General features: G+C 52.0%; 7 protein-coding genes across 7 annotated transcripts; 4 read left to right on the top strand and 3 right to left on the bottom strand.

Moving 5' to 3' along the window:
• Window positions 1-245: 245 nt before the first annotated feature.
• Window positions 246-3604, bottom strand: GT037_006341 (ubiquitin carboxyl-terminal hydrolase 2; the record flags this gene model as incomplete). The annotated part of the gene is made up of 3 exons (XM_038931388.1): window positions 246-1169; window positions 1221-3341; window positions 3392-3604. 3 exons carry the CDS (start codon window positions 3602-3604, stop codon window positions 246-248), a joined length of 3258 nt encoding a protein of 1085 aa, XP_038785885.1.
• Window positions 3605-4096: 492 nt separating this feature from the next.
• On the top strand, window positions 4097-6515 carry GT037_006340 (vacuolar protein sorting-associated protein 27; the record flags this gene model as incomplete). Its single annotated transcript, XM_038931387.1, has 5 exons — window positions 4097-4170; window positions 4226-4358; window positions 4409-4693; window positions 4746-5505; window positions 5551-6515. The coding sequence occupies 5 exons, from the start codon at window positions 4097-4099 to the stop codon at window positions 6513-6515; spliced, it is 2217 nt and encodes a 738-aa protein (XP_038785884.1).
• A 1354-nt stretch (window positions 6516-7869) lies between these two features.
• On the bottom strand, window positions 7870-9477 carry GT037_006339 (uncharacterized protein; the record flags this gene model as incomplete). The annotated part of the gene is made up of 2 exons (XM_038931386.1): window positions 7870-7899; window positions 8374-9477. Coding segments are annotated over 2 exons (1134 nt in total), but the record flags the coding sequence as incomplete, so codon positions are not given.
• Window positions 9478-10812: 1335 nt separating this feature from the next.
• On the top strand, window positions 10813-12900 carry GT037_006338 (snorna binding protein; the record flags this gene model as incomplete). Its single annotated transcript, XM_038931385.1, has 2 exons — window positions 10813-12564; window positions 12751-12900. 2 exons carry the CDS (start codon window positions 10813-10815, stop codon window positions 12898-12900), a joined length of 1902 nt encoding a protein of 633 aa, XP_038785882.1.
• Window positions 12901-13645: 745 nt separating this feature from the next.
• On the bottom strand, window positions 13646-15482 carry GT037_006337 (cyclohexanone monooxygenase; the record flags this gene model as incomplete). The annotated part of the gene is made up of 4 exons (XM_038931384.1): window positions 13646-13971; window positions 14037-14438; window positions 14494-15262; window positions 15309-15482. The coding sequence occupies 4 exons, from the start codon at window positions 15480-15482 to the stop codon at window positions 13646-13648; spliced, it is 1671 nt and encodes a 556-aa protein (XP_038785881.1).
• A 771-nt stretch (window positions 15483-16253) lies between these two features.
• GT037_006336 (uncharacterized protein) lies at window positions 16254-17655 on the top strand (the record flags this gene model as incomplete). The annotated part of the gene is made up of 4 exons (XM_038931383.1): window positions 16254-16795; window positions 16850-17021; window positions 17082-17184; window positions 17243-17655. The coding sequence occupies 4 exons, from the start codon at window positions 16254-16256 to the stop codon at window positions 17653-17655; spliced, it is 1230 nt and encodes a 409-aa protein (XP_038785880.1).
• Window positions 17656-18231: 576 nt separating this feature from the next.
• GT037_006335 (uncharacterized protein) lies at window positions 18232-21017 on the top strand (the record flags this gene model as incomplete). Its single annotated transcript, XM_038931382.1, has 2 exons — window positions 18232-20097; window positions 20160-21017. 2 exons carry the CDS (start codon window positions 18232-18234, stop codon window positions 21015-21017), a joined length of 2724 nt encoding a protein of 907 aa, XP_038785879.1.
• Window positions 21018-21032: the final 15 nt, after the last annotated feature.

Here is a 21032-nt window from a genome sequence, read left to right as displayed (position 1 = left end):
TGAACCGCATCTAACCGGGCCGAGTTTCAATGTATGACGCAAATGAGATGTGTTCAGGAATGATATTCAAGTGGTATATATCCCAACGCCAGGTATGCAATGCTCTTTCCCAGAGCATGTAATGTCGTAAGCCTCAACAAAGTATGAACAGAGAGACCACCGCGAACCCAAATGACCTGTCGCTACTCGAAACTCAAACGCGCATTTCCACTCAGAATCTCGGACATGTCAAGGACCATGTCCTCCTAGAACGCGCCGCCGGCGACCCTTTCACGCTCGTAGAAAACAATGTAAGCCTTCTCGTTCTGCAAACGATTGTGAGGCGGGAGATTCCCCGGATCGAAATCTGTAATCTTGTCGTCGTTGAACGACCTCCAGCACCCTCTCGATTTATCCTTGACGAACGCGATGTAATGTCCGCTTCCAAGCGTAGCGCCAATATGCCAGATTACAGCGTAGGCATTATACACATAAGGTCCGTTCATAGTGGGGTCACTCTTGACACCCGCAAGCTGCACAGGTCCATCCCGAGCTTTCTCTGACACGTAGCGCTCTTGTTCGGGGCTCATGGGTGGTTCGACATAGGGTCCCATGTCTAAACGTTGGAGGGGGAAATTAACAGGCGTCCGGACCTTCCGGGCACTCTCAGTGCGAGAAGCACTGAAGCGTTTAAAGTGAATGACGAGCGTGTCTGGCGCGCGAGTGATAGTGATCTTCTTCACAGCCTCGCGATCTTTCTTGCAGCGAGGGCAACGCCATAGCTCATCTCCTGCTAGTCGCTCCGGCGCACAATACGAGTTTAAGCATTGGCGTAAATCGCATTCACCGTCGCGGGGAATTTCTACGCTGATGCTCCAAAAGGCTTCATATGTTGTGCTCGTCACGCCGCATGTCTGGCATGTTAGTTGTGAAGCGTGTTGACCGGCGAATAGACCGCCAATGACAGACATGTCCCTATGTTGGTACCTTCGCCACTCAATCATGGCTGAGTACTGACGGGGAAATCTCTCTCGCGTCAACTCTTCCGCATCCGAGAGCGGTTTAAGTGGTGGTTTGTTCCACGTTAAATTCAAATCCTCGTGCATGTAATCTAGAACAAATTCGAGAAACTCTTTGGCGTCTTGCTGCTCGTCGATTCCCCATTGCGAATTGAAATGACCACATATACGCTACTCAACATTAGTCATGCTTATTTTCTGCCTCTATTCTTAGAAACTTACTCTGAACGTGCTGGGGCGGACGGATCCGACATCGCCTTTGTACAGATTTGACAACAGGGTCGCGTACGCCTCTGGTAGGATACCCTTGGTTCCTTTCCAATTGTCTCGCTGCAGATCTCGCTGATACCGTCCGGTGAGAAACAGGTCCGAAAGTAATAGATGCCCACTAAGGCACTGCACTACAGAGTTCATGTAGCATGTGACGCCAAAGTTCAGTAATCCAGTCCGGTGCAGTCTCAAGTTACTAAATTGAGGCTGCCCATTGTAGACAACATCGCGAGTCTGTTGCTGTCGCTCGTGCACGCCACTATAGCTGACCCGAGGCACAGACGGCGGTGGCCGCGAGGGTGCAACAGGTATAGCAGGCGCGACGTATTGGTTGGTCGATTGGAATTTGGAAGGGTACATCATAGACGACTGTTCAGCTTCGACATCGGGATATCGACGCAGAAACTCTTCTGTCGAGCGATAGAATGGCGACGTAGGCTCCTCTTCTTCCTCGCCTTCTGCTGGAGGTACTTGAACAGCAGCACGTCCTTTTCGAGCTTCCTCCAGCCATTGTTGTTGTTCTTCCTGATCCATGGGAACATATTCGCGTCTTGATCTTCTCTGCGTATTGTTTCTCGCAATGTGGCTAGCGGCGGGTGATCGTCGGATAGCCCGAGTTCTGGTTGGACCAGCCGCCATTGCTGCAGCGGTAGAGGACATCTTCAAAGCTTGTGGGCCCACCAGATCTACCCAAGCATCAAGTCCGCCTTTTAGGAGGACTGGGGGACGCTTGAGTGGTTTGTCGGCGTTAAACTCGTGCAAGGTGTCGAATAACCGCTTCAAAGCAACTTCGCTATCTGATCGATTGTGTCTATGCATGAAGTCAATGTTCTTAGTTGACTCGTCATAATACACGACCACGTCAAAGTCGGCTCGCCTATCGAACATGTCCTGTTCGTCGTCTGGTGATATGATCAGACGATCTTGAAGCTGTTCGGCCGAGTCGCCATCGCGCAGTGTTAGTGGCTCTATGCACATAATGTTGCGCACAAAAACATGTCCAGCGTCGTAGTCTGTCCTGTCCCGCACGTCGATGGTGAGTACATTGTACATACGGTAGTAGTCGTAAAGCATGCTGGCGTCGATCTCAAGTTCCACCGTCTTACTGACAGATCTTGTTCTACCGTTGGCATCGCGAAGACTTTGCTGAGCCGGAAAATACGAGTTCGGTGCACCGTTGACGTTAGGCGCATAGCTCGATGCGCTGGATGAAGCAAGTGAGTTTGTACGTCCTCCGGTCCCATTCAAACTTCTAGGCGTACTCCGAGGTGCGTTGATGCTTGAGGGGCCTGATATGTTCCGCGCTGGACTATAGGTAGGACTAGGCTCCTTTGGTAGGGAAGCTGCAAATTGTGTGTCTAAAGGTAATTTTGGTGGCGGTGGGGGCATCGAGAGAGGTGGTGGAGGCATACCCCGGGGACCCATGATTCGATTTGTGGAATTGTAGTCTGCAGGTGACGGCATTTTGACAGAAAAGTCCTGGCTGGAGCGGGCGGACGATGTGTCAACTGTCGGGCCAGAGCCTCTCAAGTTTGCAAATCGTTGGGCGAGATCATTGACACCGTTCACTGACGACAAACTCTGGTGCACAGCCCGGCCATGCAGCGATTGTGGCTTCGGTTGCACGACCGGCTTTCTTCTTGCAGAATCCAGAGAAGCCGCAGGTGAAGCTCGGCCATTCGGAAGTTCCGTAGGAACCTCGGGAAGCATCAGTTCGTCGTCTTTCCGCAATGCAATCATCCCATTTCGGTTGCTTGGTGTCGTAGCGGGTGGTACAGAGGAAGTCCTGTGGTGGGCGCCGTTTCTCTTGTTATCGTTCTTAATGATGTCCTTGATGCGCACAAATCGCTCTTCGCTCGCCTTGATCTCCTTCATGAGGTCGTTGAAGTCGCGGTGGATCTGGCTGCGACTACCGTTGATCTTGTCGTAGTAGTCACGGTGCGTAGGTATCAGTTCGGCGACGATTTGGTATGCGACGATGTATTCCCAGTAAGCGCCAGCGGGTGAGCGGTTGTTGAGCATCGTCTTGGCCGAGTTGAAATGTCCTCTGGCCCTATCCAGAAGGAGTTTGATCTATGTCTTGTCAGCGGCCGTCGCATACGGGGCGTGTCTTGGATGTGTACCGAGTGGTGTCTCAGCGACTCGGCCGTATCCGTTGCAGAGGCTATGATTTCGGCGATGGGCGGGAATGGGCCTACAGCGCCTCTGGAGTCACCAGCGCCATCGCCGCTCCTCCATCCGTCTGCGCCGGCGCCATGGGAGCCATTGGTGTAGCCGTTCATCGTGATGTTGGCGGGCAGAGGTCCTGAGGGCGGCCGAGGAGCAGCCGCACTCATAAACGCACTTTAGACGGTGGGCAGGCGTGCATGTTCGAGAGGTTCCAAGCAAGGCGCACCAGGATATGGTCGTGGCGGTAATTGAATACGTGTGCGTACAGAGGCAGTGTTGATCGGGGATGCGGGGCGAATCGGGTGTCAGGTGATTGGGCACAGCGTTTTGTAGTCGGGCAGTGATTCTAAAGCGGTTACGATAGCAAGTTCCGCAAGGAGTTGGGTGCCTGGAGTGAAAGTGTCGGGCGTGTATGGCTCTCCCGCTGTAGGCAGGGTTGTAGCATGTGTCGGTCGATGCGGCTCATGGCCGCCGTCCGGCGTCATCGCCAAGACCCTGACCTCGGACAGCTTGCTACCTAACCTTCACTACTACTATCACTGCGCGCCATATCTCACCCGAATCGCTGCGCTATTCCAAGGCACAAGTCAGCATCCGAATACACTTCTGCACCTTTGACATTCTACAAATCGTCCCCCAACTGGGCGTGCCTCAACACCATGGCGGGCTGGTTCGGGTCCTCCACCACGAGCGCGCTCGACGAGCAGATCGAGCGCGCCACATCATCGAGCTTGTACGAGCTTTCTCAAGATGTGAACGGCTTCGATATACATGCTGATATGCACCAGAGAGGACATGCCCCTCAATCTCGAGATATCCGACGTTATTCGATCCAAGACAGTGCAGCCTAGAGATGCCATGCGCGCATTGAAGAAGAGGATAGGGAACAAGAACCCCAACGTCCAACTCGCCACTCTGAATGTACGACTGCATCTTTGAAAACATCACGGATTTCTGCTGATCCGCTATAGCTTACCGACACGTGCGTTAAGAACGGCGGCGCCCACTTCATCCAAGAGATAGCCTCACGAGAGTTCCTCGACAACCTGACGTCCCTGTTGAAGGCACCTCCGACCGTCGCGCCCAATAACGATGTCAAGAACAAGATGCTCGAGCTTATACAATCATGGGCGACTGCTGCTGAAGGGCGCCACAACCTGAGCTACATCAACGAGGTCTACCACAGCCTGCAGCGGGAAGGTTACCACTTTCCTCCCAAGGAGAACATCTCCAGCAGCATGCTAGATAGTAGTGCGGTAAGTGCCCTCCACGCGTCTCAGGCACCTTCAGCGACTGACACTTGTACAGCCCCCAGAGTGGACCGACTCCGACGTTTGCATGCGATGCCGCACGCCCTTCACCTTCACCAACCGAAAGCACCACTGTCGCAATTGCGGAAACGTCTTCTGTGGTGCGTGTTCGAGCAAAAGCATCCCGTTACCCCATCTTGGCATCATGGACCCTGTGCGTGTCGACGATGGTTGTCATGCGAAGCTTACCGAGAGATCGAGAGGAACACCGCTTTCAAGGGTCTTCGATACGCCCAGACCACAACGGACACTGTATCAGGGTTCAATGGAGCCGCGCAATGCGCGCGTCGAGGACAGCTTCGATGCAGACTTGAAGCGAGCGCTGGAGATGAGTTTGGACGAAGCCAAGGGCAACAGTTCTTCTGGCTTTGTGTCCCAGGCGCAATTGCAGCAGTCCAAGCCGACCAATGGAACAACGAAAAAGCAGCCCGAAGAGGAGGAAGATGCCGACTTGGCTGCCGCTATTGCAGCTTCTTTGGCGGACATGGAGGAACAGAAGAAGAAATACTCCACGACCTTCCGGGAACAGGCTTCCAACGCAAGCGGATCAGCACCTTTTGTTGCGCCCAAAAACGACTATGAGCTCACTCCGGTCGAAGCGGAGAACATCAATCTGTTTTCTACACTGGTGGACCGGTTACAACACCAGGCCCCTGGCACTATTCTCAGGGAGCCACAAATACAGGAGCTGTACGAGAGCATTGGGAAACTGAGGCCGAAACTTGCGCGCACCTATGGCGAGACTATGAGCAAGCATGGTACGTAAGTCCTCCTGGTAGCCTGAACATCGCTAACAAGAACAGACACACTACTTGACCTACACGCCAAGCTATCTACAGTTGTCAGGTACTACGATCGCATGCTCGAGGAAAGACTGTCGAGCACATACAACCAGGCTAACGCCATGTATGGTCTGCCTGCTTCCACACAACGGCCGGCGTCCAACTTATACCCCAGCATACAGCAGTCAGGAGCGCCAGATGGGTCTGGGGAGAACTACTACTCAGGAAACGCGGCCCCTTCAAGTGCTTACGGACAACCCCAATCGCAATACGGTGGCGGCTACCAAGCTCCATACCCCAGTTTCGACAAGCGTCCACAGTCGTATGCTCCGCCTCAGGATCAATATCAACAACCATCGCAACCATACCCTAACCTTGCACAACCGCCACCGAATACTTCGTATCCAAATCCAGCCTCGCCACAACTACAGCGCCAAGTTTCGAATCAGCAATATACCCCACAACAGTCTTCTGCATATCCACCACAAGCACCACCTTCCGATGCGGAAAGCGCAAGCTTCTACTATGGTGACAGCGCTGCTGCGCAACCCTCTCAACCTCCCATGCAACGTACTCAAAGCTACGGCTCTCAACCTTCGCAGCAACAGCAACCTCCTTCTCCGCAAGCATATGCTCGTGCTCCACCGCAGCAAACGCCCATTTCACCACCCGCACAACCTACGACTGCGTGGCAGAACCCACCATACCCCAGACAAGACCAGCCACAAGCTTCCCAGCAGGCGCCGCAACAAGCACCGCCACAGCAACAACAGCAACAGCAGGCTCCACAGCAGTCAGCGCCGCCACCACAACAGTACTGGCAACAGCAGCAACAAGCGCCTCAGCAGGCTCCACAATCTTCGGCGTGGCAAGCAGCGCCTTATGCGACAGGTGGGTATGGACCTGAGAGTTTCCCATCTGCACCGCAGAATCAGTTGCCCGCTCAACAGCAGAAGGTTGCCGATGAGCCTTTGATTGATTTGTAGATGGCTAGATTGGGCTCTTTCCCGAGCTAAAGGTTTGCTTTGGGGAAATGACCAGCAAGTTCTGGGTTGCTCGCTTCGTAATGGAACAGCTCGATTGACCGTCTACAAAAAGACTGGTGACAGGATCGTTCTTTGAGCTTCTTCATCGTTGGTAGGCATTTACGCCTGGACATAATCTCAAATATTACCGGCGTAACACCTGCTTTGCGCCGTCTTCAACAACCGATAATGATGTGCAGACGAATATATCTGTAATTATTCATGTTCTCCATACTTTCTACTTGCACACTTATGTGAATCGAGAAGCCTCTCTTGATGTCAGTATCGTCGACTCAAATTCCCAGCCCAAATCTCTCCAACTCTTTCATAGCACGATCTTCACACACAGCCCTCACCCATCTATCTTCTATCCCACTCTCCTCTACAGCTCCCAACACAGTATTGTCCAGTTCAACATACCCCCAATGAGGTGCTTCAAGCCTCACGATCGCGCAGCTGCTGTAACACAACAACGGCACCCTTGCAATGGGTCCGTTTGATTGTGGCCGATTGTCTTGCCTGCCTTCTGTCTCTGGCCCCGGTTTGAAATGAATATTCAGGCTATCAACATGTGTGCCTCGTGCTTGTGATATACGACCATCTGGCAAAAAAGGAAGTAGAACCTCACACGTGGACTGTGCTCCAATAGAAAGAGGGAAGCCTGGTCCAGATTTGGGTCGCTTCCGCTCATTGCTGCTGGTTGAAATCTGGGATCTCTGAATGACAGAATTGTAGATTTGTGTTGAGATGCCATAGCCCATTCTGTTTTGTCCGAGGATGTTGATGAGTCGCGTCACTTCCGCTCGTTCGGGATGTGGAATGAGGAACTCAAAATATGCTCTGCTTTTTGTTTGCTGGTATAACGGGATGATTATGTAAGGGAACGTAGAAGTTAGGCCCCAGGTTCGCGTGCAGGTGGTTGCGACTCCACCATCATCGATGCGGAGCGGGATTACGCCTCGCTCTAGTAGTAGCTTAAGTGCCCACCGCTGCGGTCTCTTATACCTCGCCTGTATCGTGGAGATATACTCAGTGCGGAAAGGTGTATGCTGGGGTTCGATCTCATTCTCATGAGCTAGAGCGATGAGTCCATATAATGTGGACCAGTCTTTTGTTAACCAGGGCTCTTGCCATGCTTCTGCTAGTTCTCGCTCTTCTTGCTGTGTCGCTGAGATCTTCAGGCGGCGGCGGTGGGTAAAATGGTCAACTATAAGAATAGAGACGGACAGGATAAGAAGTGGGAATGTGCTGGGTTTAGTGAAGCTATAGGGGGTCACGGCGGATCGCTGGCAGAGCGTGCGATTTTGTCCGATCATCACGGATGTTGTTGCTCTTGTGACGATTGCTGTGATTGTTGAAGTTGTGGCCATCGTCGCTGTGTTAGACATAAGATACCTACCATGTAGAACAGCATGTATGCAGCGTCCAGCTAGTTAAGCCTTCCAGTAAGCGTTAGTGCTGTATCGAAGTGTTCATGTCGGTTGTGTAGGCTTTGTATGCTAACAATCTGACCTGTTCGTCATTGGGACATAGGTTCTTTTGCCCCAGGTCCGGCATGTTGTATGGCTTTGTTCGTTTGTTTGGGAAACGCTGTAGTCGCGTATTGTCCATACATGCAGAATGACAATGAGCATGCAAATCCAGTTTTTTTTCAAGCATTGAAGATTGAAAGGTAACCTGGTGTGGAGTTTGACAAGATTCAACAATCTTTCATTGTTCAGACAAAGCCTGGCTCCAAGCGTTGTTTCATCCAAATTCCTATCTGTTGTAATGGTGGGTTCTGTTCTACATCCGCGCCTGGTTGAGTCCAAAGACCTACGCCTTCGTGCGAGTCAACTTCTACTCGCCCCTTGGCGATATCTTCGTATTGCCTCTTCTCTGCCGCATCAAGCCATCTCGACCGGCCAGAATGCGATTTCAGAATTTGACGCGCAATGCTGCGTTGTAGCATCCTCGCCAGCTCGTGTGTAGTATCGGATAGCGGACTCTGCAGACCAGTAGTGATATTCCACACTGGTAAGCTTAGTGGCATGGTACCACCTGGGGGGTAGTTTCGAGCGTAAGCACGACATCTGCTCAACGTGGGTATTGCTGGCGGGGCTTTAACTGCTTCTTCAAAAGTAGCATAATGGTTGAGTGCCATCTGAATCTCGGGGTCGAGGGGCTGTATATCGGGTTGCAGTGACGCGAAGATGTCGTCTTGTGGTGGAAAGGTTAGTTGGGCATGCGGAGAACGAAAGAAGTGGATGGGTGAGGCAAATCGATCGAAATAGTCTTGTGGCTTCTTGAAGAGGACGTCACGCTGCTCCGACAAAGTCCAAGTAGGTATGATTGTGTTGTCTCTGTTAGCCTGCCAAGACGTCGGAGGTGGTGTTTTTGGGGAACGCTTCTTGGGTCGCTTGCATTCAGTTTGCAGATTGTCTACAGCTTCACGAATTGCTAACGAACCAGCCAGGTCTTCGTCGGCAGGAAGTTGTGTTTCATCGCCATACTGAGGCTCTGGGAGATCTTCGGGTCGAATGACTGCAAGCTCGTCTGGGAATACCCAATCTACGATTGGGTTATTGACAGCTGCGGCACCAATCCGACTCTCTCCAAGACGGCACTCTGTCAGGGCCAGCATCGTTGCCAAGGAGCCGCCTACGAGTTCTCCGCATACACCAAGACGAGCTAGATAGGGTCGCGAGAATTCATCGATAAGCAAATGCTCGCAGACCCAGTCATAACCGAGCAAGACATCATGACAAGGAGTAGGATACTGGTGCAAGGACGATGCACGGTAATTGATGCGGACAACGGTCGCAGCACTTGAGTCTTGTAGCGTTGCTATCACGCGCTCCTCATCTTTCGGGCTTTTCTTTACCACTGGCCCTGGAGGAAGGTAGAGTAGGATCGGGGCCGAAGGTTTTGGCGCACGAAACACGCTGTAGGAGGTCTGTTAGTATGTACACGACAAGCCAAGATGACGCCCAGAAGTCACGATCTCAAGATACTCGCTTAGGGTGGGGCATGGTGTTGAATCATGGAGGAGTCGAGCACCGTGAGGTCATCGCGCAGCATCGCGGGCTGTTTACCCGGGCGAATGCAACGACGAGAGCGCAAGGGGCGACCAACAACGTCATGTGAAGAAATAGACGAGAGGCATACTTACTCAACCGTAAAGGAGCCGTTTGACCGAGACGGGATCTCGACCCGTTCACATGGTGGTGGAGCGGTGACGGCCGAGTAAGGGCGTGTGAGAAGAGCGCGCGAAGCAGTGCGAAAGGCAAGACGCGACAGTTGGGGTGACGATAGGGCAGTGGAAGCCTTTAGACAGGAGTATCGCAGCATCAACGTGGAGCATGCAAGCGATGGTGGGCACAGTGTAGTCACAAGGCGCAAGGCGGGCAAGGCAAGCAAGAGGGAGAAGAGACCTCAGTTCGCCTGGGGACGTCGCTTGCCTAATCGGACGCGGTAGTCGGGTAGTCGGTAGGCGGTAGGCAGTAGCCGCCCTAGGGGAAGGGGTGACGGTCGCAAACCAAGCGCATCGACGACGAGCTCCGACCTCATGCAATTCGAAATTTGCGTGCGCGAAATACGAGTACGTGCCAGCGAATGCGAAAAGAACAAAAGACGTTAGTAGAGCTGTCAACCATCGACGAATGTCCGGTAGTGCTCAGGGGGGAAGTGGTGCGCGGGTCAGCATGTGGCGCGGCCTGCAGGGAAATTAGTTTAGCTGCTTTCAACCCCGAACTGGAGCTGGTCTGGTGCAGTCCACAACCCGCAAGCCTGATTCCATTTCTACGCCGCCTCCGCTCCCTGGTGCCGACTTGTCTTTCATTCTTGTCTGTCCTTGACCGCTGTGCTGCGCTGTGTGCGATTCTCCTGTGGTGCTCCAGTCCCGACAGACTCTCCCTCAACCTATCCCATCCCGCCAATCTGCGCCTACGATCCGCTCCACAGCCTCACACAGCCGCGCAGCACCACACTCGGTACCACCTAATGCATGCGCCTGCACACCTCGCCCGATAATTCCTCTTAATATAGCCTTTTGCGAAGATTGGGTTGTGCGACAACAAACTCGTGGTTCCAACATAGCAACCCCCCGAAACGCTTGTCGCGACGAGCCCCGACCGCCAGTCTGACACGTGCTTTTTCATACAACGCATCCACGGCACACCTCAAACCTCTACAAGGCGGACACGCATACAAGAAACTGGCGGTTGTCGAGTAATACCTGGGAATTCTGCTTCGGGTCGTTGCCCGTTAGCTTATCGATATGGCCGAAGTATCCAAGCTTCGCGCAGTTCTCACACTGTGCAAGAACCTGGTACTGGCAGCATTGCTCTACGCAGCCATCTACGGTGTCATCACCTTCATAAACGACCCTTCTGTAGCCGCAAAGGGCAAGATTGGCATCCCTGCCTTCTTGGACAAAGCTGGACCTACTGAATTGATCGAGACGACCAAGGCGGGAGTCAAAGTCAAGTTTGCGGGCACCACCAAGACTGTTACCATCAACCCTCACGCCAATGTCTTCAACCGCCCTATCACCGCTGTAAAGAACAAGGACGATTACTTGGGTCCCCGCCCCCATGTCGATACCGAGGCTGACATTGACATGCTGATTGAAGAGTGCCGGGGTACTTATGCTGGGATTGAGAAGATGAGGAGGCCGTTTGACTGTCTGAAGTTCTTCGCCGAGGGCGAGGACCGCTACTACAGCCTCCCAGAGCCCGCCGACCGAGCCAGTGCTTCAGACCCCCGCAAGGCCGACTTCATCGACGCCGACGGACATGGCAAGACTCTCGAGAACTATACACCTGTAAAAGACGCCATTGCTGCCAACGGTTCCAACATCGGCACCTGCCCCGGTCCAATCATCCCGTTTCACACCTACTGGACCGGACCTGCTACGTGGAGAGTCGAGGCATTCATCAAGAGCTACCTCTACACCCAGAATCTGGCCTGCTCTCGTCTTTGGTTATGGCTCGACACCGATCACAACCCCAACGCGGTTGAAAACATGCTCAACAAGGACGCCCTATTCGCTCGATTCATTCCTCTGGTCGACAGAGGTGACATTGTTGTCAAGGGTTGGAAGTTCCCCAGCCGCATTCCATTGGCTACTGACAAGGAGGACAAGAACGGCTTCGACTACTACAGCAAACCTGGAGCGGTAAACGCCAAGGGAGAGAAGGATGTGGCCGAAAACATCATCGAAGACAAGACTGGTCAACAGTGGCTCGTTCTCACTCAGAAGCAGATGACCTTCCTTCCAGTCGCAGTTTCCGATGCCGTTCGTTTCATCGTGTTGCACATCTATGGAGGCGCCTACTTTGACATGGATGTACTCATGCTCCGAGACATGCGACCGCTTCTACTACCAAAGGAGCACTCTTGGGCAGAGCGATGGGCTGCACACCCCCACCCTGGCGACTACAACACAGCCATCATGTCACTGTCTGCGAACTCCTCCCTCTCGTCATACTTGCTCTACGGCGGCATCAGAATGGGTGTCAACTTCCATCCACGCGTGCTTGGTCGTATGGCTTGGAAGGACGGACGCGATCAAGAGTTCAAGATGTTTGAGACTGCTGCCTTCGACCCTATCTGGACCGAGTTCAACTGGGACCGTGAGGGACGATGCACAGTACCATGCATCCGCGATTACAGCGCAGTCTTCAAGGGCAAAATTGGCGGCGTCAAGGATGAATGGGAGAGCTACGATGGACCCCAACTAGATCGCATCGACCTCAAGGACGCGCAACGCAAAGAGCTTAGGACGACTGGCGATGCATTGGCCAAACGCGGGGAGGAAAATGTGCCCGCTTCTGCTGCTTTACCTACGTCCAATCACGGCGACAAGGAACATCCCGATTCGTTCCAAGCCACGCTTGACGAGGAGGCTGAGCTTCGCAAGGCCGGTGTGATCACTGATTACGTTTTGGCTGAAGACAAATTCCCACCCAACAACCGTACATTGGAGAACTTCTTCCGGGGTGCCTGGACCTACCACATCCACAACCAGGTAAGCTCACTCCGAAATTCATCACTTTATTGCTCTCTCACATATGTGGTTGCCACCTCAACCCCGCTTTGGCGCTTCTAGCTCGTCTGTCCCTGCAGCAGTTAGCTTGGCAACGGCTCGTGTCTAGAGATCGCAAGCTAGTACTCTACAAAAGTAGAAAGAAGTCACGCTAACAATTTGTTACAGTGGATGAAACATCCTGAACCTTCATCGTGGATCTCGGTCCTCGAACATGCTCACGACGGGTTCATCGCTGGCAAGCGCACGAACGCTTATGGTGAGAAGTGGACGGGTCCCAGCATTATGCCATACAACTACTGGCCAGAGTATGTGTGAGCCTCCGGCTAAGCCGAACCTTAAGCCCCCTTCTGCGATGTTGAGAAGTCGAACATCAAGGAGGTTGCCGCGCCGAATATCGCGCTGTGACGACTGCGACTGGTTCTTACCAATGGCAAGCTACTCATTACGTCACACGATCACCAGCATACTCCGATGGACGTCTCTATATCACTCATCATCTCATCCAACACCACTTTATGGATCACGACAACGTCAAGTCATCTTCATCAAAATAAGCGCAGCATAAAGCCAGATCTACAGCTATCTGCTTTTGGAGTTCTCGGTGTTTACATGTATCTTCATAGTCCCGCTCGCTTTGGCGGCATATACCCTTCGTTTCTTGTTAATCTTTTCATCATCGGTTCGGGCCGTTGGTATTTGTCCTTTGGGGGCGCATGCGCCAGCCAAACTCAAGGTTCTAATTCGTCACATCAAACATAAGCAGAGAAATTTAACGAGGTGGCGTCATGGCCAGAACAAAATAGAAAACATTACATCCATAGACCTCTTCCTGAGTATGCTGCTGTTTGCGTCTAAATCGTTACTCTGTTGGTCGCTCTCTCGACCTGTTGTAACGTCAGGTACATTCTCATTGATTTACATCTCTTCAGTTTCACATCCATATGGAATAAGTGGTCTCGGAAACAAGGCATTTGCTCATAGGCAATGAAATACATCCCGAGATCCAAAAAGAAAAACGTTCATCTTTCGCAGCCAACTCATCACATTACAGCCCCCCCAATCACTTCTTCACCTTTTCAAAGCCCTCGAAGTTTGGCAGCTTGGCTCTAATCTCATCCGCATACGCCGGCAACCCTCCAGCGTAGTTGACCTGTTCGAAAGCCTTACCTGGCATACTTCCGCCCATGTATGTACTCTTCGTCGTTGGGAAGAGACTCTTGTCACTCAGCTCATTGATGCGCATCTTCCACTTCTTACTCGCGTCGTCTGTCGGATTGACATACTTCAAGCCCTGTCGCTCGATCTGCTTAATGGCATCCACGATCCAGCGGCCTTGTACTTCGACGCTCGTCGGACCGTTGGAAAGAAGTGTCGGGCCATGTGGACCTAAAAATTGCAAGTACGGAGTCAGTGTTTGTGTCACAAGCAGTTCGTACTAGGATATATCTCACCATAGAGATGGAACATATTCGGATATCCAGCGATAGTAGTACCGAGGTACGTATATGCCGCCTTCTTCCACTGAGACTGCAAAGTCACGCCGTCGATATTCTTGAGACCCATAGATGTCATGCCACCAGTAGTAATGTCAAAACCAGTGGCGATAACGACGACATCGAACTCATGGACTGTGCCGTCTTGTAGCTTGATGCCTTTGGGGGTGAAACCAACGATTGGGTTGTTCTTGATGTCAACAATGTCGACGTTCGGACGGTTGAACTGTTCGTAGTAGGTCTGCTCGAGACAGGGACGCTTGACGCCGAAGGGGTGAGGTGGTTCTAGTGGAGCGAGGAGATCTCGAAGTCTGGGGTCGCCAATGCGGGTGCGCACGTTCTTAGCCCAAAAGTCATATGCTGGGTGTATGTTAGTTGCTGATATAACGTGTTAGATATAGATAACATGGCTTACCCTTTCTGTTAGCTTTCATGTCAAAGAGGTAGTCCTTGTAGTTGGCCAGCCAGAAGCGGAAACCTCCTTCGTCCCATAATTTCTGGTAAAACTTCTCTCGCTCTTCTTCAGTGTCTTCAAATGTGCCCTTCTCGTAAAGACCATACAAGAATCCCCCAAAGTTTCTCTCGCGGTAACGGAAGAGTTCGGGGTAGAACACTTTGGTGTCGTTCTGCTCTTTGGCGGTGAGACTTCTCTTCCGCATAGGAACGGCTAGGTTAGGTGTGCGTTGGAAAACCTTGAGCTCCCCGGCAACAGGACCCCAAGCCTGCGTGATTTGTACACCGGACGCACCTGTACCGATGACAGCACACTTTTTTCCGCGAACGTCGATGTTCATGTCGGGCCAGAAAGACGAGTGGTGCACGATACCTTGGAAGTCGTCAATTCCCACGAATTCATCTGGAATGTAGCGCTTAGCAGCGAAGCCTGCTGCAACCACAAAGTACTTGGCCTTTGCTGTGCGGCCATCAGCGGTTTTGATTGTCCATTTGCCCTCTCGAGTGTTGAACTGGGCGTCAACCACAACACTATTGAAGGCGGTCTCCTTCTTGATACCAAGGACCTTGTCGCAATGATCAAAGTATGCACGCAGGTCTTTGTAGTCGGGATAGTTGCTGGGCCACACCCAGTCCTTGTAGGTCTCTGGGATAGAGAGCTGATATTCTGGAATCTCAGAGTCCACGCCAGCCCCTGGGTAGCAGTTCCATCTCCAGGTGCCGCCAAGGTCCTATGCATGTCAGTAGAGACCTGAAGTTGAAGGGGAATGGAACTACATTGCCTGCTTCATAGATTACGGTGTGGAAGCCCGCCTTCTTCAGCTCATACCAACAGTAGATGCCACCAAACCCACCGCCCACAACAAGGGCGTCGACATCGAGATTGTCAGCGTATGGCCCTGTAGTACCACGGCGTTGAGCGTACTCGTGGAGTTCAGTCTTGATCTTCATATCGGAATCGGAATCTGGTCAAACAAGTTTCTGAAAAGTGGTTTGACTTGAAAGTGAATACTACTCCCCATGCAAATCCACATGTCTTATATCCTCATTGTTGCTCTCCACATTTAGAGAATGTGTACCTGTACACGTTGTACCCTTCGAACAGAGACATAGTCGCCGCCGGCTCCGTTCTTCCGCTTGCGTGTCCGCTTTCCATCTTAAAACAGCGAATGGACTTCTAATCCGGCGGACCCGTCGACATCCGCAAGGGCATCCGTAAGCCCGTTACACAGCTCAGATGACTTTTCAGCCTCTGAATAAAGCGATGTTCTTTATTTTGCAATCTGATAGGCTTCGCTCATTGCGAGACTATTGTTTCTAGGATCTGTACGTTCTGTCGTATGTATCGTATCAGCGAACACACCTGGCTGCGCTTCCGCACCCACTTCCGCAATAGTCGACACCGACAGCTTGGCACGGGCGGGGGCGCGGATCATCGACACTTTGCATTGGAAAATATCAACATCGACCTTGAAAGCGTTTAGCGAAGTGCGGGGAGGTAATGTGACTCTTCCACATCAGCTCACTTTGCCTGTCTTTGCGGAGATTGCGGTGCCGGCGAGGATGGATTAGTGGAATGCCTCAAACGCTGACATTGAGATTGTAGGTGTTTGCGACGTGTATTTACCATCGAGGAAATGTAAAACATCGAACAGTAGAACTGCTGCGCATTTCTGTACTTGATAGTCGTTTGTCTCACCTTCTAAGAAGATAGACTTCAGCATGAGCAACCTATCCGCTCAGACACTGTCCAAGCTTTCGCAAGCCGCCGACGATGCATGTACAGACCAGACAGCTGGTATCCCGGGTGCGGTGGTTGTGGTTGTCGGTAAGGATGGCAAGGAACTCTTCTCCCATGCAGCCGGAAGACGTGGAACAGGCAGCCATGAGCCTATGACCCTCGACAGTGTGTTTTGGATCGCGTCGTGTACGAAGATGATAGTGGGCGTTGCTGTGATGCAGCTTGTCGAGAGGGGTGTATTAAGCTTGGATAACTCGGCGCAGGTGGAATCACTTTGTCCAGAACTGAAAGCGGTTCAGGTCTTGGAGGCCGATGGAACTCTCGTGCCGAAGAAGCGAGGCATCACACTCCGCATGCTGCTGTCTCACACTGCAGGATTTGGATACACCTTCTTCAATGAGAAGCTAAGAGACTTTAGTCGACCCACGGGTTGGGACGAATTCTCTGGGCTGGAGTTCGACATCAAGCAGCCGCTCGTGCATCAACCCGGCGAGGGTTGGGAGTATGGGCTCGGTATCGATTGGTATGTGAAATGGACGAAATTTGCATAAGACAAGTATTGATGCGGTGTTATTAGGGCAGGAAAAGTGTTGGAAAGAGCAACAGGCCGTACGCTTGAAGAATACTGCCAGGAAAAGATTTACGCCCCGCTCGGACTGAAAAATGTTTCCATGAAGCCGCACGCCGAGATGTTGAGAAATTTGGCATACATGAACAGTCGAGATGGAAATGGAAAGCTCTCAAGGAGGGTAAGCATTGCGATTGGCATTCAGTCATAGGGTGTATGCTGACCTGTTTATCCGCGGTAGGACCACCTGCTGAGACGCCCTCTGTTACCTGACGAGAGCCATTCACCTAGCTTCTTCTACAGCGGGGGAGCCGGGTGCTTTGCAAAGCCCCGAGAATATGCCCGTAAGCACAGCTCTTCCACTCTTCGTGTAATCAATGATCAGCGTTTGACATGCCTTAGAAATTCTGGCAATGCTCCTCAATGACGGCACGTCGCCCACGACCGGTGCAAAGATTCTCTCCCCGTCAACCGTGGAAGTCATGTTCCAGAATCAGATCACCCAATTTCCAAACTTCGCACGTCAAAACATCCCGGCTGCGAAGCCGGATCTGACAAACGCTATACCGGAGATATATCCCGTACCTGGCAATGGCCCGCAGGGTTGGGGGTTGACATTTATGTTGAGCGGTGCAGGCGTAACCGGAAGATCTGCAAGCACTGCATTTTGGGCAGGCCTACCTAATCTCTGGTGGTGGTGCGATCGAGAGAAGGGGGTTGCTGGCATCGTCGCCACGCAGCTGTTGCCTTTTGCAGACGGACAAGTATTGAATCTATGGGGCAAGATCGAGTCAGCGGTCTACCAGGCTTTGTAAACTCGAGACTACTATGGACACTATATATGTCTGTGGCAGCAACTGTGACGTGGGATGAGTGTCGTGACGCGGGATCGGAGTTATGCGTTTGATACTAAGGATCGATCGGTAGAAAGAAGCCGAAGACGAGCTAGTCCCAAAGTAGAATGGCTGAGCACCGATATCAATCAAAGTGATGTTTTGTCAACGGCCCAACATCTTGAGCGGTCCGATCCTCTGACACTCCTTTTCAGCTCTCCAGCAAAGAGGTCTCTCGATCGTGATCACCACATTCCACACCTACATGCACCTATCGGCATATAGCGGAACTAAAAATTCCTTTCCACCATTTGGTCAGACCGGAGCTCAACCATGACGTATCCCAGAGTTTCGAGGCTTCTCATCCTCGCAGCTGATCCCCCGCATGGGCGAGGGTGAATGTGAAAAAGCGGGGTCGCTGCCATAACCTGCATGCGTCCGCGCTTAGCAACGTCGTATGCCGGCTACCTTGTATACAGTGTAGTCTCTCGTTAAGATCAATCATTATCCTCCCCTAACTTGTCTCATCCATCGCCATCGCCGACGTTACAAGCAAAAATGTTGAAGACTTTCGAAAGTAGTACTATGACCGAAGTACCCAGCAAATCTCATGCAGAAAGGTTCCACGACTCAACGACACCACCTAAATCATCGTCCGCGAACCCTCAGCCCACACAACAGCCCCTACCCCCTCGTCGTCAGCAATGGCGTAGCTGCGACTCGTGTAGGCGCGGAAAGAGAGCTTGCGATGCAGACAAGCGTGCAGATCTTACAAATCAAACGTGTTCGAACTGCCTCCGGAAGAACCAAGCCTGCACGTTCAACTGGCTGAAGACAGCTTCCGAGGGCCATCAAGAGCGGGATAGGAAACGGAGACGTTCATCGTTACAAAGTGGTTACGATCGTGCTGAAGATTCAGCATTCACTCGCTCTCTCAGCCACCATTTTCGAGCCCCGTGCGATCCTACCATAAACGGACTTTACGAGATACCAAATCGAGTGACACAATCGCTGTCGTCTCTGGATCAAGACGACGAACAGGAAGATCGCTTCGATATCACGCAGAACGAGAATGTGGACAATGGCTCGAGCGAACCGATATCTACTGATAACCCAAGTGCGGCACGGTCGGAAAAGAGTGACGAACAAGAATTCTTCGTCTCTTCCCGCGCCCGACGAGACTCATTAGACGTGCATCCTTATGGTCGCAACCGAAAAATTGACGCCAATTCTCCATTGATGGACATATTATTGGGGGAGAGGACATCACGAGGTTTTGTAACCAATGGCTTCTTGCGCATCTACAACGACAGCATGGAAAACTCTCTTTCTTGTTGGCTTACAGAACACAACTGTCCGTATACTATGACACGCTACAAGCCTTCCATCCTGTCTGCAAGTAAAGCCTCACGGGAATGGGGTGGATCCTGGTCTAACAGGATGTACAATCGGGTCATTCAGCTTGATCGAGCCTATGCAACCCTTCTTATTCGGAAACTAACGCCTGATGAGGAGCGCATTGTCTCTAAAGCACTGAACATGACCATCATGTCTTTCGCTTCACAATGGGCTCAAGCAGGTGAGAGAGGGACTAAAGGTTGTCCGGCAGATTCCCGTTTCACGGCGGATGGATTCCCTCAGTCAAATGAGTTTGAGCGTTCTATGCAAGAGACTCTCTGGCACCAAACGTCTGAACTGCTTCATCGGGCTGCTAGTATCGACTCTTTTCGCGTGGTCTTTGCCTTGATCATCTTCTCGTTGACTCAGCGGCCTCTGGATACCACACGCCCATTTCTACGTACCAACTCCAAGCTGGGGACGCATTACGAGGAGTTCCAAGCTTTGGTCCAGGATGACGACGCTCCAATTTTCCTTGAGATAGCTTTGCGACAGCTCCTAGCTCAACGAAGGAAACTGGAACGGATAGAACAGCAGATGGCAAGCCAAAGACGGGGCGAAACAGACCCGCTACGTCAGGAGGATCGAGATACATTCAACTTGTTGTATTGGTTAGGAGTTATGTTCGATACTCTATCTGCTGCAATCTCCCAACGCCCGGTGGTAGTCGACGATGAGGACAGCGAGCTACCACGATCAAACAACCACGAGTACGGAGAATCCCTTGTGTGGGCCAGCCCTCCTAGCATCTACAATGACCGATTCACAATGCCAAAGAATGAGACTAGTACCTTTGCTAATGCCCAAACATCACAACCCTCTGCTGAAGTCAACGAGGTTTGGGGTGATCTGTTCACACGCTACGGGAGCTTGGAAGTGCACCCTGGAGCAGCGAGATGGCCATGTAGCTACAGGCTTGCCGCATCGACACTCAGCTCTGCCGCACCAGTGAAAGTGCTCTTGTTTCGGCGTGTGGCACATCTCCAAGCCCTAGTTTCACGTAAAGCTTTACCCGACAGGATTGAGGTAAGCCAATGCTTTCATCTCTCCCGACTGTGATCATTTGACTGACTATGCCATGCATACAGTCAGGAATAAACGCCGCATTCCAAGTATACAACCACTGGCATCGTAACTATGCCCCTTTCTTCTCCGACTGCGTAAAGCATCACGCCACTCTCCCTGCACGCGTGCAGTCCTGGTACATTCTCTTAGCAGGACACTGGCATCTTGGAACCTTTTTGCTTTCCGATCTTCTCGCAACGATCGACTCGACCAACCTCTCTTCTTCTAACGAAAGGATCTGCCGGCAAGCTTCGAATCTCGTCGCTACGTTGCGCCGACAAAATGCTCTAGCAGTCGCCGACCTAAGTCTAGCAAGCATACACAGCGTCAATGACACAAAGGCATCAAAAGACTTCCATTTCGCGTTGAGCCAAGCTGCGCTATTGACAGAGCCGTGGACAATTGTCTTCGTACGCTCATTATGCAGAGCCGGCTACATTCTGGTCCAAATAGCAGCTTCAGATCCAAATGAGGAGGAGCGATCCCAGGCGAGACGGAGATGCGGCGATTGCATCGAGGGTCTCTGGTATCTCGGTCGTAAATCAGACATGGCATTTCTAGCCGCACGTTATCTATCGGATATGTTGGATGAAGCAATACGCGATATGAGTGCACGAACAGTCCCCGAGGATGAAGGGAGTGATAGTGTTCCAACAGTGTCATCGCATTATGACACAAATCCCAGCCCAGGGACCGATGCAGCGACTGCTGGATGTCAACAATCGTTCAGTTCGATTGGCCCTTTTCCACAATGGTCAGTTGATGACCTGATGGGCGGTTGTCAGCTGGGTGGCAAGCTCAATGAGTGTGACATGCTGAATTTCGAACCTCCGGTAAACGTCGATAGTGCTGCACTCTGGGACTTTAGTCTCCAGTGCTAGCGAGAGAGGTGGAAT

The sequence above is a fragment of the Alternaria burnsii genome, assembly GCF_013036055.1.
Source record: "Alternaria burnsii strain CBS107.38 chromosome Unknown 752, whole genome shotgun sequence".
NCBI classification, from domain to species: Eukaryota; Fungi; Ascomycota; class Dothideomycetes; order Pleosporales; family Pleosporaceae; genus Alternaria; species Alternaria burnsii.
This window is presented reverse-complemented; position numbering and strand designations above follow the sequence as displayed.